At 37.5% G+C, this 18253-nt stretch overlaps 1 protein-coding gene across 4 annotated transcripts in view; it reads right to left on the reverse strand.

Annotated features, from left to right (window-relative positions):
- naaladl2 (N-acetylated alpha-linked acidic dipeptidase like 2) overlaps window positions 1-18253 on the reverse strand; it is a 399262-nt gene that overhangs the window by 187914 nt on the left and 193095 nt on the right. For all 4 annotated transcript variants that reach the window (XR_002753301.1, XM_023339997.1, XM_023339998.1 and 1 more), the window contains 2 exons: window positions 11237-11504; window positions 1810-1929 (listed from right to left, as the gene is read on the reverse strand). Coding sequence is in view for 3 of the 4 variants with exons in the window: in XM_023339997.1 (XP_023195765.1) it covers window positions 1810-1929; window positions 11237-11504 (388 nt within the window). In the remaining variant the exon portion in view is untranslated. The remainder of the gene's footprint in view (window positions 1-1809; window positions 1930-11236; window positions 11505-18253) is intronic.

Genomic DNA, 18253 nt, shown 5'->3' on the forward strand with positions numbered 1-18253 from the left:
TTTCATCCTATGAACTAATGACAACATGTCTGAAATTCCAAGCAAAAATGTGGTATTTATTTGCAGAAAATGAAAAATGGTCAAATTAATGAAAAAGATGCAGTGCTTTCAGACCTCAAATGATGCAAAGAAAACAATAAAATTCATTAAGAAACAACAATACTAATGTTTTAACTCAGGAGGAGTTCAGAAATCAATACTTGGTGAAATAACCTTCAGGTTTTCAATGGGGTTGTGTGCAGTGGTTTCTTCATTTTTTCCAGAGCTGTATATTATGTTTGAATTACACAGATGATATTCTTAGTGATAAAAAGTGTGTGGATCAATGTCAGCTACTTCTAAACTATATAGAGTTTAAAGGATGACAATGAGAACATGTTACAGCACTCACTGTCTTTTAGCGACTCTTGATTTGGACTAAAAAGCTGACATGCTGTTGAACAGTCTCGCATCAGCAAACATAATTTCATTCCAAAAGACAGAAACAATGAAAAAAATAAAATTCAGAGCTAAAAGCCATTTAACATTTGATTCACAGAACAAAATATGTTGATTTTGGACTGAGTGGATATACATTAACTCTGGATGTAATAGAACCAAACAGGGTTTAACCATGAAGATAAACAGGAGCATCTTGCTTTTGTCAAGTGTGACTCTTGCTGGCTGTGTAACGTTGGGCCTGCAGTCACCGTCACACACTCATTAGTGAGAGTTCAAGGCTCATCAATCACTTTTTTCCCCACTTGTATGTAAAGGGCAATCATTTCTCTCAGCTGCTGGCTCGTAGCACCATTAGAAGGAACACATGATCAACTCTGTCACAAACTAGGTGAAGATGAGCAAATGGGTCAACAGCTTCTTACTGGATCATTACAGGTTCCAGAGGTTCCAGTATGGTGTGGTGTGTTCAGCTGTGTACATTCAGAGAATGTGCAGTCACCTCCACTGTCTCACTTCCTCTTTTCCCAATAGCTTTATATAAAAGATTAATAATTTTCTGCAGAAGCTGAACTGTTTCATGAGGCAGAAAGTATATTTTTATTTTTATTTATTTTTTTATTTTGGATTTTATTAATGAGTCCCAGTGTTTTAAAAAGCTATATGAAAGGATTAAGATAATTCAGTTGACTGCAACCAATTCTTATTTCTACTGCAATAAACATTTAAATTATTAATTAGTGAAAATTTCTGTCACCAAATATTCTCTTAGAGTTTGCATGCAGGTTTCTATAATCAAATTACCTTTTGACTGAACGAAACATGCAGCTAAATTTATGAGCAATTAAAATGCAAGTAAACGTTTATGTTTTAATTAACTGGGTAGGAATTTGTATTTTCCCTGCCATATTCTAATTGATGGCAAAACTGCTTTAAGCAGAGTTTGGAACAAATCCAAGCAGAAATAGGCCTAATCAATCAAAGCACTGCTAATGTTAGTACGCTAAAGGAATCCAGCAAAGGAGCAGGCTGAGGATTTTTATAGAAAATATTGTATAAAAAAAATGAGGTGCATGGCAAATTAGCTCATGTTGAGTAGAAGATTCCTTTTGTAACAGGCTGCAGTTAGTATGCTACATTTGGAGCCTTAAGATAAATCATCAATCTCTTTATTAGACGGAAAACATGTCTGAGTTATAATTAAGTTATTTCTGAAGGTCAAAAGATGTTTATCCTCAGTTTGGGTAAATCTGTTCCTTCTTGTTGCTGGATTTCCTGCATGGAGGTGTCAAGTATCTGAACAGTCTACCTTAAGTGATTAATGTGAAGCGCTTATCAGCAGAATCCTGCTGTACTTTGATTTGTTCTTACCTTATATAATAAGGGTGCTTGACCAAGCTTGACCACAGCAATCTGGTTAGTGAGGTTCAGGGAGTCTTTGGCTCTTCTCAAATCTTCCACACTGGCATACTGGACATCCACCACCTCTCCCTGGAGAGAAACAGAGCAGCTTCTTAGAGAAAATATATTTTCAAAAGGAATCTAACGATATTTGAGGTTAATATGATACAGAGATGACAGAGACGTTAGCAGACAATACACATCCACTGAAATTCTAATTTGAGCTGTTTCCTTCAGGGCAAAGGTTTTGCCATCATTTATTCTCAAAAAACATGACAACATTTTTACTGATGTATATTTTTTAACTCATTGTTAATGCCATGTTTGTATATGCATGTTTTACGTAAATGCCAGCTGACAATGCTGCAAACTAGTTCACCCATGAGGACAAATAAATAGATATGGCTGTCTAGATGTTTAGCTTTTTAATTAATAATCTCTAAGATAATAGAATTAAAAACCAAAAACATAAAGATGCTGCACAATGTGCCACTGTACCATTTGCTATCAAATGTCATAATATGGTTCACATCAAAATAACATACTATTCTTTAACTAGCAATTTACAACAAGGTCTTGTAGGTGTTCAGAAAGGAAAATAATTTCATTCTTGTGGGTAGACCTGCCCACAAGAATTAAATTCTAAGAATTAAAATAAATAAATATATAAATAAAAATAAAATAGTCAATAATTTGGTAATAAAGAGGTTCTTCTATTTTTTTTAAATATTTTAAAAAAGCTTAATGTGCCTGTCTGTGTGCAGCGCTGCAGATCATTATATGTACTGATGAGTTTTATGGTCCTGATGGGGAAGCATGGCCACAAGAGACAACAAAATGCTAAAACACAACATCCAACATCACAATGAAAATTTTATTAAACTTGCTAGCATAACTTCCATTTTTGCATAACCACCATTAGGGGTTTTGGAAGGCTCAGACCGACCTATACTGGACCAACACCATGACCTGTTCAAAGTCACTTACTTCCACCCTATCTCCTCACCTTTTGATGTTTAAACTGAACTTCAACAACTCACCTAAATACCTTGGGCTCATGGCATATGATTGGCTGATTTGCTATTCCTCATAGCAAACAGATGTGCCTAATAAAGTGGCCGCTTGGTGTTTGTAGATCTGTTGAAGCTTCAAGAGAAATTATTTTATTTGTATTCATCCAGTCTTTATTCAAAAAGGTGTTGGAAGCAAGCCAGTGTTGTCTGCTGGCATGAGTGAATCTGTTTGTGTGAATCTTTGAGAGTGTTTTCATCCTTCTCATCCCGGTGACCTAGAAGTTGTTGGGGAAAGTCAAAGCATTACTTTTTGGGGTCTCTCGCTCTCATTCATCCCTCTCCTACTTGCCGCACCCTCACTTTAGCACTCCCTCACCGCATCACCTGGCTCTGATTCATTTTTCATGTGGCCTGGGGGCGAGTGTAACACAACGCTGCAGCGGGAAGAAAGCGTGCAAGTGGTAAAGAGGGACACTGCCAATGAGTCAAAGAGAAAGAGGGAGCAAGGAAGAGAGAGAGAGAGAGTGAGAGAGGGCACATCGCTTTGAATCAGGGGAGTTCAGGAGAAGAGAGCGGGAGAGATTTATCACTGCTGCCTGCATTTGCATCATAAAAGTCTTTCCATTTAACTTGCAGGCTGGGAAACAGTACAAGGCACAGTGAAATGTAATACTGAATAATCTCTCCGCTCACTGAGATGGTTCTGCTTGAACTGGATCCCTCTCTCCTTATTCCCGGCTTGCATTCTTCTGTTTCATCTTAGCAAGGTAGTTAAATTTACGACGAAGGTGACAGCTCTGGCTAAAGGAGTTAGCATCATTACACACAAATATTTCATTTTCCCACTATGCGTGTCCTTCGCACTAGATTTAGAAATTAGGGCAAACGAAAGAATATGTTGATGAATGGTGCCCAATTATTTAAACTGGTCTCATCCCATAATTTATTACTACTTCCTTTCTAAGCCATGGTCACATTCAAGCATACAAAAAATTAAAAAATAAAAATTACAGAGAAAACTGCAACTCACATTGAAATTCACACCAATGTATTTAGTTGAATTATGTGAGATAGACCAGCCTAACGTAAAGCATCAGTTCATTTCTTTCCCTTTTTTCAGCCATGCCAAAGCACTGGTTTCTTTTGGATATACACAAGTCAGATATTTTGACAAATTATAAACAGAGAGATGATGATGTGACAATGTCATGTGTTTTGTGAACTTGTCCATATTTCCCAACTTAAAATAGGATAGAAATAGTCTTTACTGTCACTTATGGGGAAACTTCATTGGATGTAGAGAAACTACACCAAAAAGTGTCTTCACTGACCTTTTTGACCTTCATCTCATATATTATCCAACAGATATGAATAAAATAACAGGGAAACCTGATTTTGAAATGCAACATCTTGGTACCCAACTTGAACCTCCACCATGGTACTTCACCTGTACTTGAATAGCACCTTATCCAATCCAGAGGACCCCAAAGCACTTCACATTCAATTCACCCACCAACACACACATTCACACACTGATGGTACCAAGCTACTGGATAGTACCCACCGCTGCAGTCTGACAGAGGAGAGGCTGCCAGGCTGTCGTTGGGCCCTCTGACCACCACCAGCAGGCAAGGTGGGTCGAGTGTATTGGCCAAAGATACAATGACTGAGACATACAAAATGAGATTTCAAACTGGCAACCCATCAATTACAGGGTAACACCCACCACCATAGTCTATCATCTAAAACACTCTTGATGAAACCATCGACAAAGCTTCTAGAATAATTCCAGTTGAGCATTTAGCTTCTTGGTTGAATTAGTACATATTTTTATTAGTTATGTTGCTGGTATGCTTTGAGGACACCCTTTGCTCCTTTTAAGAGGTTTAGGGATCCATTTCTGTAGTATCTCTTTAAAATCTGGATTTCCATCTGATGTTTTTTTTTTTTAGTTTAAGAAAGTTTTAGATTAAATTTATTTTGTCTTCATTTGTATCAAACAAAATAAAAAATCACTTTATACAATTGGTTTGACATCACCTGTCAATAATTCTAGGGGTTGTGTCATCAACTGACCAACCGGCGGTTGCAATTTGCTCCGAAGTACACATCCCTTATGTGGAGGAACTGAGCCTCAGTCAGCATTGCCGGGTTCATCATTGCATACACGCTGCAGTCATAAAGATTAAGGAAAATAAAAGGAAATCAAACGTTGTCAGCGGGGAACATGCAATTCCGACAGCCGTTACCCAGAGCGTTTAGAGAAACAATTCATTCAATTTCCAAAACCCAAATGAAGTCTGGAAAAATGCAAGGGATGGATTAAGGCCTGCATCTGACTTCATGTCCAATTGAATCAAAATGTGATTGACGGCAACATGTTAGTCTGTATAAAGGTGACTGGTTGCTAACATCCCATTTTTTGTCATAATAGACACTGTATGACTGCAGGCCAAATCAAAGATCAATAAGTGAAGGTAGTTATGCTTGATTTTATGAGTAAATTAAATAGGTAGCTCTAAGGTAGCATGAAAACATGGACTGTACTAACTGCTGTATTAACATTTAAGCACCTTTTTATGCTGCTGTTTTTTTCTAAGCAATTTCCTGAAGACAAAATTTTTATAAGCTCACATTATTTGAGTCATTACTGACCAAGTGAGTGCAAAATGTGTTGAAGATATTTTTCTCTCACATCCAACGAGACTTTGTGCCCCTCATCATTCTTCCTCTAGCTGTGATGACCTTACAGAGCTGATGGACGACTCAGAGAATTTTCTTCCCTGTTGTCTTTGCCTTAGTGTTGGCTGACAAGATACAAGTAACTCTCAAAATGTCTTTGATAACACATTGAGTTTCCACATTGAGTTTCATTATAATGAAGCCTAGGCGCAAATTCAAACTCGAAGACTCTTTTATCCCCACCGGGACCCGTTAATTGAAGCGACCTGCCCACAATCGTCGACCTATCAACGCCGGACCAAGCCACGTCACGTCCAATCACCGACCAAGTCCCAGCTGATAAGGACCTTCATTCATGGCGTCCTTCGCTCTCCAGCCGAGCTCAACCCACCACCACCCCTTCTCCTCCATTCGCCCGGTCCTGAGGCCCGCACCCTTCTTCAACCTCCACCACCAGTGCCGGGCCCCGGGGGATGACGTTCCTAACAGCATCGGGGATGCTCATCTGAAGCCTATCGCTAACGCTGCGATAACCGTTATCCCCAGCCGGGGCCCGAGCGCCAAAGACTTTAAATTCTGTTTGTCAATAAACTCTTCTAATTGTCTTCTCATCTCCGTCTGAGTCTCTCCAGATTGAAACACTGTTTGTTTGGTGGAGGTTTGCACTGCTTCCAGAAGTGGGGGTGGAGCTGGCGTCATGTCAACTGGTTCTGTAAAAAATTTTATCTAACAGACTCTGGAGGTAAGGCATCGTTAGGTCATTTGATCAACTAAAACATTTGAAATTGCATAGAAAGGTTATTGCCAGCTTTTCAAAACATAGTTGGATTTAGTTCTTTCTACAAACTTGATTTACCATTTCAAGCAAAGAAAAACGCCCATTGGTGAAGAGTTTGGAAAATATGTAGCACTAGGAATTTGATTTAAAGAAAAAGACAGAAGTAAGTAACATAAATGTGTCATGGAACAGCTGCATGTCTCTTATTGTGAGAATAAGAGACATACATATGAATGAGCATCCTTTTGAAGTTGAACCTTTAACAGACATACTGACATCGCAGACGGTAGGTGTGATTAGTAAACGGTGAGATGGAACAGATCTCTTGTGTCCCAATGCAACACTGTTGACATTTATGTTTCTCTCCAGACTTGTCTTCTGTTACTAAACTCTTGTCTCCACAAAAACTAGTTATTGTTGTGGAGAAGAAGATCTTCAAACTACGTCTAGCAGTGATCCGTATTTCAACACCACCAACGGCATCAGAAGGATCATATAGAGAAAACAGGTTTTCTGTCTACACAGTGAATCAGGTGGTGGCTGAAAAGGCTACCCCATTTTATTCCTCTGATCCAGGCGGCAGGAGGCCAAGTATAGCTTCTCGTAAAGGGCAGCACTTCATACATTATATCTCGACAGTTAATAGAGTTCTCAAAGTCCCAAATACATCTAATTTTCAGGCTGTTCCACTGAAGATGTCAGCAAGTGCCCCAGGGTACCTCACCCAGAGTTTGGGGTGCAGTTCTGTTTTTTACCTCTGCTAAGGTTAATGAGGAGTAAAACAGTCTGACGTCTGCCTGTCCTCACCTGTATAACTGACTCACTTAACCTGGCAGCGCAACTGTCTTTGTGATTGGACATGTCCTGCCTTCCAAGCCTGTTATTGTGGCGCCATCTCAATCTGTGCATTCTTTTAGCCAGTAAAATATGTTTTCTACCTTCTCTTTCTAAAATGCTTGACAATATGGTTTATCAACACACTTTTACACATTAATAAATGCAGACATGCTTCCTTTCCTTTCTAACATTTAGACATGTGTCACCATGGCTAGGGCTGTAGCAATACACTAATCTCCCGATACAAAACAATACCTGATATTCTGCTCACCATATGATTCAATACATTTTTAAGATCTTTTGAAAGATTTTAGAGGTACAGAGTGATTTTAGTGACATTTTGTGGCTGTTCAATAGACTTGGATTGAATTAATTGAACTGATGTAATACGGGTGTAATAAATGTTTTTGTTATACATTTGTTATACAGTCGCTTTGTTTAAAATTAATTGTGTGGCTTTGTGCATTTGGTTATGCAGAAAAGGAACCTTTTTTGTCTTATTCACTTATATTTGATAATGTAACTTATCTATTTCATTATTTAATTAATTATAACTGGTTGTTTCATTACATGTCATTTTTCAATGTACATGTGCAACTTGGTAAAAAAATGTCACGTGCGATAGCTGTAATTTAATTCATGTAGATTTGACATAAAACTCAAAGTAGGACTTAACGCATCGATACCCGCGGATGAAAAATCAATATTTTCTGAGGAAAAAAAAAATTGATAAATATTGTTGAATCGATCAAATTACAGTCTTACCCATGACACAAGGGGACACATGTATTGTTGGATTGTTGTTACAAAGTAATCCTGTAATGTTTTATAAACAAAATATTATAGGATTGTAAACAACAACATAGGGGTGTAATTATAAATTCTAAGTATTATGCTATTTAGAAAAAAATAACTCCTTCGAGCAACTGGATGTCTCATCCGTTTACTGTTCATGGATACGTAACAGTGCAGGGATAAAGAGAGGCTGGTGTCAATCTCCAGGGAGCGAGAGGCAGGGAGCACACCAGCAGTCCATCACAGGCCAACATGGACAAACAACCGTTTCATTCAATTAGATGTCATCAGTAACATGGATGTTATTTAAACTGTCTGGAGAGAAAATGCAAACTACATGTTAGACGAAACAGAATTTTGATAATGACCCTTTTTACAGGAGATACGTAGATATGGGCGTTTTACAACACATTCAAAAATTGCATATGGAGAAAAACTCATCCTGCACTTTAGAGTGCAGGATGAGTCACTATTTTGTAGAACCCTTTCTACCAAGAGTGAAAGATTCACCAATTCTTTGCAAAGTAGGTCAGTTTTCAAGTTCTTTCACAGATTCTCAATCAAATTTAGGTTAAAACCTTGACTGGGACATAGAGTCAGATAAATATGCTTTGATTTAAACCGTTCCATTTGGGGAGCACCAATAAACGGGCTAGCCAATAAATGGTCACAATCATTACATATGCAGTAGATTATAACATATGTTGCCAAAACACAGAGAAAGGAGAGAAGAAAAAGGGGTGAAGAGTGCAACACACAAACGACAAGGGAGGCAATTTTCTAAGCTGTGTTAAATTAGTTAGAAGCTTTTCCCTACTGCCTTCCTTGAAAGGCTTAAAAGTGAGCATTTAAAAAGCATCCCTGAACTTTCTGACTCTGTGATGTTGAGACATTTAATGAAGCCCTTGTCTTTACTTCATCCTCAACTCTGTTATTTGCATACACACGGATTTGTTCAGAATTGCACTGGTCCCTATAGAATATAGATTGTAGAAAGTCTTTGCATATTACATCTGAATATATATTGTTAAACTTGGTTAAAATCTACCTGCTGCATTGCTTCCTTTAATTATAACAAAGGTATATATAAACTTTACACATTTGGACAGATACATATGTGCAAATGTGCCTCATCCCCAGAGGACTACCCCTCCAAACATGGCCAACACCAGGAATCATTACTTTAGTATTCTTCACAACGACTCCAATCTATCAATCACCTATGCCATATTTAATTGTGAAAGCAACACATAGACCCTGCAAACTGCCACTTTATGCAAGGAAAGGAATGGAATGAAGCTAGGAAATAATCTGGTGATGGATGACTGTGACCCTCCTTTTTTTTCGACTTCCACAAGAGGACAGCTGGATGGATCAAGCAAAGCAGAGAAAGGAGAACGGAGAGCGGGGGGAGTGAAGAGTGAGAGGAAAAACTTGGTATTCAGAGAATGGCTCCAACTTTTCATCTGCCCTCAGGCCGAGTGGGGGGGCTCAAGGGAATAACAAGCTTCTCCTTCAACCCCTTTCTCTGTTCCCGAGATACAGAGAAGTAAAATCCTCTAAAAATAGTGTGACGGCATTTCTTTGTATGTGTGTGTCTGGCGCCCAACGCAGGCAGACTACATGCATAATGACTTCCATTAACCTTCACACTTTGGAAGGATGGTGGAAAAGATTAACCACGCATCTATTATGACTCAAATGCCATCTTTTAAAAGATGTTTTTTAATGGTTTCCATATTTTGGAGTTATCTGGAGCCACTGCACTTGTAAGCTCAGTTCCTATCTTTATTAGTACAGTATGTGTAAACTGCTCAGTGGTTCAGACCAGATGCACCTACTTGTTTGTTTTTTTTAATTGAGTTTTAGTTTGCTGTAAGTGCAGTTTATGGCTCATTTCAGTCCAGTTAATACATAAGAGTACTTAAATTTGGAATTTGCTGCATTATCCTGGATGTAAAAATTCAGATTTTTTAAACATTTTCTACATACGATGAGATATCAGCGCTGTACAAATCAACTGAAAGGAAATTCTAAATAGTGCAAGGAAAGACAAAGGCACAGCAAAATAAATACAATATAGTTCACTCTTGTATCAGCTGTAGGTTTCCACATGATCCGTACCATCTTTTAGAAAACTTTTTTATAAAGAGGTTTTGGTATAATTTGACTTTGTTTCTCCCTTTATTAACCAAATTGTGAAAAACATAAATAAATAAAATTGTTCTTTTGTATGAAAATGTCCTGTAAGTACATCTGTTTACACCTAAACTGCAATTTATCTAGTTAGTTTACTTTTGTTTATTTCCCATCTGATGTTTTTTTTTTCATGAGCTGAATGAGAGGTGAAGTTGAGTAAAAATGAATGAACTGACTTTCAAACTATTTAACCTGGTCAAAATGTTTACCAAACAGAATAGAAATGAAGCAAATGTCACTTCACCTTTCTCTGCTCTGGATGTCACAGACACAGGACCAGAACCTGGGAACCAGCAGGAGGAGAGTTCACTTCAAATAGGTCAGCTTTGTTTTCTAATATTCAGACTATGTAAGCATATATGAATGTGTCTGTGTTTCAGGTCTTGTAACACAGTTACAGTTAGGTTAGATGAGCAGTTTTTATGCACCATGCGCACCGTGCTTGTATTCCTGTGGGTTAGGTGCGGTTATGGTTTTGGTGCATTCCCTCCAACAATACCATGCACACACTTTGTCAGTTTCTCTTTCGTTGTCACTCTCAATGTCACTTTTGTCTCACTCTTTAGCTTGTGCTATTCTCTTCATCACGCAACAGTCCGGCCTCTCGAAACCCATTGGTAAAAAGCTGTGTATTAGCCACATCACAGTGCTTACAGAGTGTGAAAAACAACACCATGGTGTCTGCTTGTGTCTTCCAAGCAGACTTTAAGTGAGAACTAAGTGTTTAATAGGAGGTTGCTGTTTTTTTCTAAAACTGACACTTGAAGAGTTCTGGGTTCACATATTTACAGACAAAGAATGGTTTTATGTTGAATGTAAAAGGTATACTTTTTTGTAGTTTGGGCTGAATTGCCATTTTTAGAGTATGTGTACTCCAGTTAGCGATTAATCAATTACTAAATTACTTGTTGGTTATTTCAACAATCAATTAACACAATTCATTTGCTTATTTATTTCAGACCAAATATGTTAGAGTAGAAACAAGCTTCATAAGTTTTCACAATTTGACGATAACAAAAGGGTTAAAGAGGCCATCCAGCCATACAGAACCCACTCATCTGTAGCAGGTCAAAACCAAAGAGACAGCCGGTACCTGAACGCTGCCTACTGCAGAGTAGGCTGCGTAGGAGAACTGCTGCTTCAGCAGGTCAGTGGGCCCCCGCTGGTCACACGGGGCCCCATGGGGAAGAAAACACTGGTGGCTGGATCTGTCGGTGATGGTGTTTGGAGTGGAGCCAGGCAAGCTGAGCAGAACCGTGTGATTGTACAGCTGGACATCAGTAAGGCCAAGTCCGATCCACTGCCTGTACAGGTACCTGGCCCTGGACTCCTCACTGTCACCTGCCAGACTGGAGAAAGACCTGGAACACAATACAAAGATCAGGACAGCTAAAGAGTTTGGGATTATAAAATCTGTTTTGCTTATTTTTTTATTCATTTAGTTTTAAATAAATAAATATATAGTCATTTTAGACCTAAAATGACTATATAGCATTGGAAAATGTATTTTGCTCATTAACCATATATAGTGAGTAAGTGAAATAAGTACCAAGCACATAAACTTCTAATGTTCCTATTAAGATAAAGTTCCCACCATCATTCAGAGTCCAAGTAACACACACACAAAGAAATTCAAAGTAATCTCCAACTTATGTTATGTGTTATGAAGTGGAAATAACACAAGGAAAACATGAATAACATCATATTCAAAATGGATTGAAAGCCAAGGGAACAAGCTAAGATTTGTCAATATTTAGAAAGGATTCTTGGTGCTGTTATGCGTAAATCATAACCAGTTGGTTTAATATTAACTGAATGACTAGAAAATGTTTTCTCTTTGTAACCAAAGTAACTGCAGTGTGGTGTGATTTTTAAAGTAAAAAAAAAATCTTTACAGTAAAGCTGTGCTGTTGTAAATAATGTGAAAAGCGACGGCTGAAGCTGCTTTCTGAACCTCTGATTGATCCAGCAAGCTGCATGGAGTCACGATCAGAGAGACCGACGTCTCACCATCAGCCAGCGACAGAAAAACATTTTCTGATGGAGAAATCAACTGAAGAATATACAGACAATGAGCACTCAGAGAGCTTCGTAGACCTGAACGTAATAGGCACAGTTTTACCAATATTTTCGTACATTACTAATTGTAAAAAGTTCACAATAAAATAGCAAAAAATATATATATTTTATCTTTTTTGTCACTATGCTACTCAGTCAAAGTAGGAACAAAAATTAAAACCTGCTTGTAAGACTGATGGGCAGAATCCAATTCAGAATCCGTGTTGATAAGTGCAGAACATAAACTAATTGATCTTCAGTATCGCAGATAACGGTTCTATTCATCCCCAATCTGTTTTGCCAGGGGGCTAAACTGAATTAACTTCTCGTCTTTCTTTGCTTCTCAAACACACCGAAAATCCTCACAGGATTCTGGAGTCCCCATCATTCTCATTTTCCTAATTGCACAAAAGAAATGTCAATAAAGATTGATCCAAGTCTTATTTGATTCTCCTGGTTTGTTTGGTTCTTGATGTTTACCCTTCTTATTGTTTTGACTCGCAGAGAGCTGGACTCAAAAGTTCACCAATAAAAACGTGTACAGACTTGGCTGGCTGGCACTTCAACCACAAAAACCCAGCACTCCACCAGCGGTGATTTTTGAAGTAAAATAAACCTGAGGAAAACTGCAAGTCAAGAGAACTATAAGTATGAAAACAAAAGGAACAAGTACAACCTTATTTTTCAGGAAATTGCTTACTTTGCCTTACTGAAAGAATATCAATCTCAATATCAGTTATGCTTAGAGTTGAATTGACCCTCCACACTACTTCTTTGCAAATGGAAAATTAAAACTAACCAATCTGATTCCCAGCTAATCACATTGTTTTGGGTAGGTTCCAACATTTTCTGATGGAAGGAAGTCTGATATGGGTTACGGCTGCACCATACGAGAAAATCTTGCGATGACAATCTCAGGTGTTATATATGACAGTTTTCTTCTTCTATGTTTTAATCGGTTTATACTATTCTATTAGTATGAGCATTTTTGGAAATGTCAATTATATCTAGTGTGAGTTTTAACTGCTGTCAGACTCTATCCTACTGTCTAAACAGCAATAGCATGGAAATTACAACTTCAGAACTCAGAAGAGTTGAAATCTACTGCTATATTTATATCTGTTTATTTAAGGATCCCCATTAGTCTCTACTATAGTAGAAACTATTCTTCCTACGGTCCACATCACAAACATTACAATAAAACATTATAAAATACCTTATGAACAAAATTACAACACAAAAATTCAAATTAACCACCTCAACAATATCAACATTTTACAAACATTACAAGGGCATTAAAAAATACCCTAAAACACAAAAACAAAGATCAAAAGACCAAACATCAAAAATTTCAAAGATAAATTCAAAACAAATAGTAGCAATCTTTATTTTGAATATAAATTCACCCATTCTATCACTTCAATATTATTTTATTATCTATTATTGATTTTTTTAAAGATATTTTGTAAATTTTGTATGATCAGCAATTATTGTAATTACGGAAGGAAACATGTTTCAGTAAGAAAATGCTTTATTCACTACTGACTGACCGTCAGGAAAGAAAAGTTTGAAGGAACTTTAGACAGTTCATGAGTTCCTGCAGTAGTTTATTAAGTACATATCAGGGAGTAGATTAAGCAGTTAGCTGAAACCACTGCAAGCACTCGGCATGACCAAAGTGAGTGATTCTTTCTCAGCGCAGACAGAACATTTGCATAGTGTTAAATAAACTAAAGTAATGGTATTTGGTCACTAATGTGAAATTTAACTGGGCAACTGAAGCTTAAGGCAGGGTATCTTTATTAATCATTGAAATGCAAAATCAAAACTCAACAGTGTGCTGTGAGAATAAACTTTATCTAAAGTATAAACTCTTTGTTCAATACATCACCTGCAGACATTGTAGCCGTGTTTGTGTTACAGGCACCAGACCCAGGGGAAAGCTGGATGCTAGTCAGTAGCACACAGCTACGGCGACCAACAAACAGACGAGGTGTTTGTTTTCCATAAAATACTTATTACAGCGAACTACATCTGCACTATCCTTGTTGAATACATTCATTAAAAAACCTACATCAAACACCATCAAGTGCTGGTAATGTTGTCAAAACACCTGAACAACATTTAAAATGACTTCTAAACACTTCAGTGAATCTATGTACCAACTTCTGATACCTCCACTTATTCCACTTCCTTTTTAACACCAATTGCTGTTGAAATAAAAGTACATCTAAACAAACTTTCCTTTAGGGTGCCTAACTGTTATTGTCAGTGAGTGTACTTGGGTGGGAAATTGGCGCTTTCCAACACTTGACATCTATTCAGACACAAACTACAAGATGTTATGTTCCCCACAAGCCTCTATGAGAGGCCATTATCCCTCCTTCTAGTAAAAATGACTAACCCTAGGTGTGTATGAACAGGTGAGGAGCGCTTTTCAATCTGCAAAGCAGATGTTTAAATGATGTGGATGATCAGTTTTAAACAGGGATTGTGAGTTTAATGTGTGGGTAAGAGAGAAACGTGTACGATATCTCTATCAGACTCAGGAGCAGACGGCCCAAACGCACCGCTGGGCATTGTGTTGTTAGAAGGCTGCAACTCAAAGCTCTCCAGCAGTCACGGTGAGCCGGGCCGTGTGCAAATGTTTCCATTCATGTGTGCAACAGTGTTTCCCAAGACGTATGTGAGACCTTCAACCATAAGCCAAGTGGTTGGAAGGACTCCCTGTGTTTTGGGACACATGCCCAACACTGCTGACACTTCAAGTCTCAAAGGACTCTGCATGTGCACCAGTGTGTTTGTGTCCGTCAGACTGGCTCCTTCTGTAAGTAATCAACTTTGACTCTCTTTGATTAAAAGGTATGCTGATGTTTTCTGTGGCTCCCACACCCTACCATTCCCTATTGTGTCCATACAACAAATATGTTAACATTTTTAAATAAATTAATTTTTGACCAATAACATACCAATATAATACAGTTAAGAGGCAAAACTTAAATACATATACTGTAAAAAATAAAAATAAATAAAAAATAAAAAGCTAATCCATAAGGCAGGGCCTTTTTTCACTGAAACCCCACTAGACCTTCCACGCTCAGCTGTGATCACCAATATTCTTCCTTATTGCTAAATGTCAATAATTAGAGAAAAAATATTTGGATATTTTATTCTATAAATTTATACATGTACATATATTTCATTTGTATTTGATAGAATTGTAATTTTTAAGCTGAATGAGCTGATGAAACATTTAGGGTATCCAAAGTACTACTTTTGTTGGTGTCCTCAAGCCACCCATGTGCTTCATGCTGTGGAGAAGAGCTCAGGTTTGGAAGATTCCACATTTGAACTGCACATGTAATGATTGTAATTATAGCCAAAGACTTCAATTTTAGTTTGATCAGTCTGCAGGACATCTCAGAGGTAAATTAAGTCATTTACCTCTGAGTGCATTTGCAAACTGTAATCTGGGTTTTTATGTTGCTTTTGGAATAATGGCTTCTTCTCCGCTTAGTGGTCTTTCAGCCCATGTTGGTACTCATTACATTGTGGATAATTATGCTATCTTACCAATTTTCTGACAATATCTTCCCTTGGCGTTTTACTTTGGTTCTGTGGCTGATGCACAAAATTTCTCAGAACATGCTCGTTTCCATGCTGGCTGTAGATGTCAATTCTGTTTCTATTTGCATATAGTTTGAACAGATGACAGCAATACCTTCAGGCATCTGGATTACCCAATGAGAAAACAGCCTCTGGGAGTCCACCATTCTTTTCTTCATGTCTTCGCCATTTCTTATGATTTTTCCAATGAAGGCATTCAAGGAATCAGTATGCTTTGAGTGTTGCCTTAATATGCATTTAGAGATGTCTAACCATGTCACTGAAACATCAACTTACTAAAAGCTCACAAAAGATTAGACTTTCCAAATGGTGTGAAATCCATCCATCCATCCATCCATCCATCCATCCATACATCCATACATCCATCCATACATACATACATACATACATACATACATACATACATACATACATACATACATACATACATACATACATACATACATACATACATACATACATACATACATACATACATACATACATACATACATACATACATACATACATACATATGTGATATTTATAGAGGAATGAATAACAGAAAAAAGGTGATTTTGTAAACTCAACTTCAATTTCTTTTCTCCTACGACAGGCTAAATAACTCAAATCATTGATGTTCATTTTTGACTGTGTAACTTTACAGACATCATCCCATACAGTGACTGTAATATTGGTTTTTATCTCTCAAACCCTCAGCAGGATTAAGTGGTTAGAGCTTTCATGTTGATGTTAATTCCACCTCCTCATAATTGATAAGTAATGGAAGCTATGTATAAAAATGGCTTATGTAACAAATTCATTTCAGCATGTTAAAATACACACATGCACATGCATAAAGTATTATGTCAGGTCAATTTGTATTAACCAGTAAAATGATAGAACCACTAGGGAAAATAGAGGATCCATTTATCAGAATTCTTAAACAGATGAATTAATTCATTTCTAACATTCATTTAAAATGTAACACCTTTACTATAATAAATTCCAGGTTTTATATTCCAGGTTAATTTCTTTTTTTCTAGCCTAGAACTAGCAAAGTCCAGGAACAATGTCGGTAGCTCGATGAAATTAAAGAATCATTGATAATGAACTTCAAAATAACATAAGAGCGACATGGGGCAAAACTCAGATCGCTACACTGACACTTCCATTTCTCCTTTGGGGAGTTCCAGGGCTTCCCCAGGCCATAAAAGATATATAATCCACATGCTAATCTGAAAAAAATGGCATTAAATCGTCAGCCTGATGGCATTTTAATCAGATCCCTACACTGCCAAGCCCAATTTAGTCAGTTGTTTACTTCTGAGAAAGTTACCTTAGCATCCAATCTTGTCTGCTTGAGGCACAGACTCAACTCTGGCCAAGAGTTGAGTCTGTTATGAAATTAACTTCAAGTTATTAAGTTAATTTCACAGAGAGAGAAAAGCATCTGCCTTCACCGAGAGCAGGAAGGTACTGATGTGTGAATATTATTGTGTATACAATTTGCCAGACTGACAAGGCAGCTATCAAATGTTTGGACTCCTCAAACAACTCTAATACACGTGAGCAATTGAACTGAAGCACAACTACTTGATTGTTTGGGTTTTGTCATAAACTTTTAGATTTTTAATTGGAGACAGTTGGGTTGCTTTTTTTCTCTGAAACCAACTTATAGTTTCCTTGGCTGTGTATTTGGAATAATGCCAGTAAATTCACACTTGTTTCACCTTCAGATTGTTGTAAATGTCCTGATAAATTTCTCCAAACGACCTTCTTTCAGATCTTCGAGGTCTGCCTCGTAGATTTGAACTATATGATGTGAGACCCTTCACACCAAAATGCTACTGTCAGCTGACATTCTTTCCTCCAATGTATGAAAGTATGTCCATGACAACTCATGCTGGAAATCACTGGATTTGAGCTGAAAATCCAGCCAATCAGATCAGTCAGAAGAGTTACCACCCACAACTGACAAAGATGCCCAGTAAACAGAGAGCGATTTTCTGGCAAAGGCATACTGATAGCGGGAGGGATGGTGTTGTGCTCTCTCAATCAATATACAGTATGTGCTCATTACCCCGTGTAAGGATATTAATAAACCGCAATTCAGGACAGGACAACAAATTCCTAATTTTAACTAAACCAAATAGGGTCACCACTTTAGATTGTGCTGGACCTTTCAGTTCAGAAAAGTTAGACACAACCATCGATTCTTGTCTTTTGTTTGGGGCGGTTTGGTCTTCTTGACATTTTCCTGCAGCTAATTGAACATGGCTGCTGTGTACATTTATGCATTTATTCGGTTGAGGAAACAATACCAAAAGGCAATTGAAAAACTTCAAAATAAGGTTATTAAGATAATATGTGTTATTTCCATGCTGTGTAACCTTTCTTGTGCCTGAAGAGATGCTCTGATTGTTTTGAAGTGGTAATATGGATG

Source organism: Xiphophorus maculatus, chromosome 9, assembly GCF_002775205.1.
Source record: "Xiphophorus maculatus strain JP 163 A chromosome 9, X_maculatus-5.0-male, whole genome shotgun sequence".
NCBI lineage: Eukaryota > Metazoa > Chordata > Actinopteri > Cyprinodontiformes > Poeciliidae > Xiphophorus > Xiphophorus maculatus.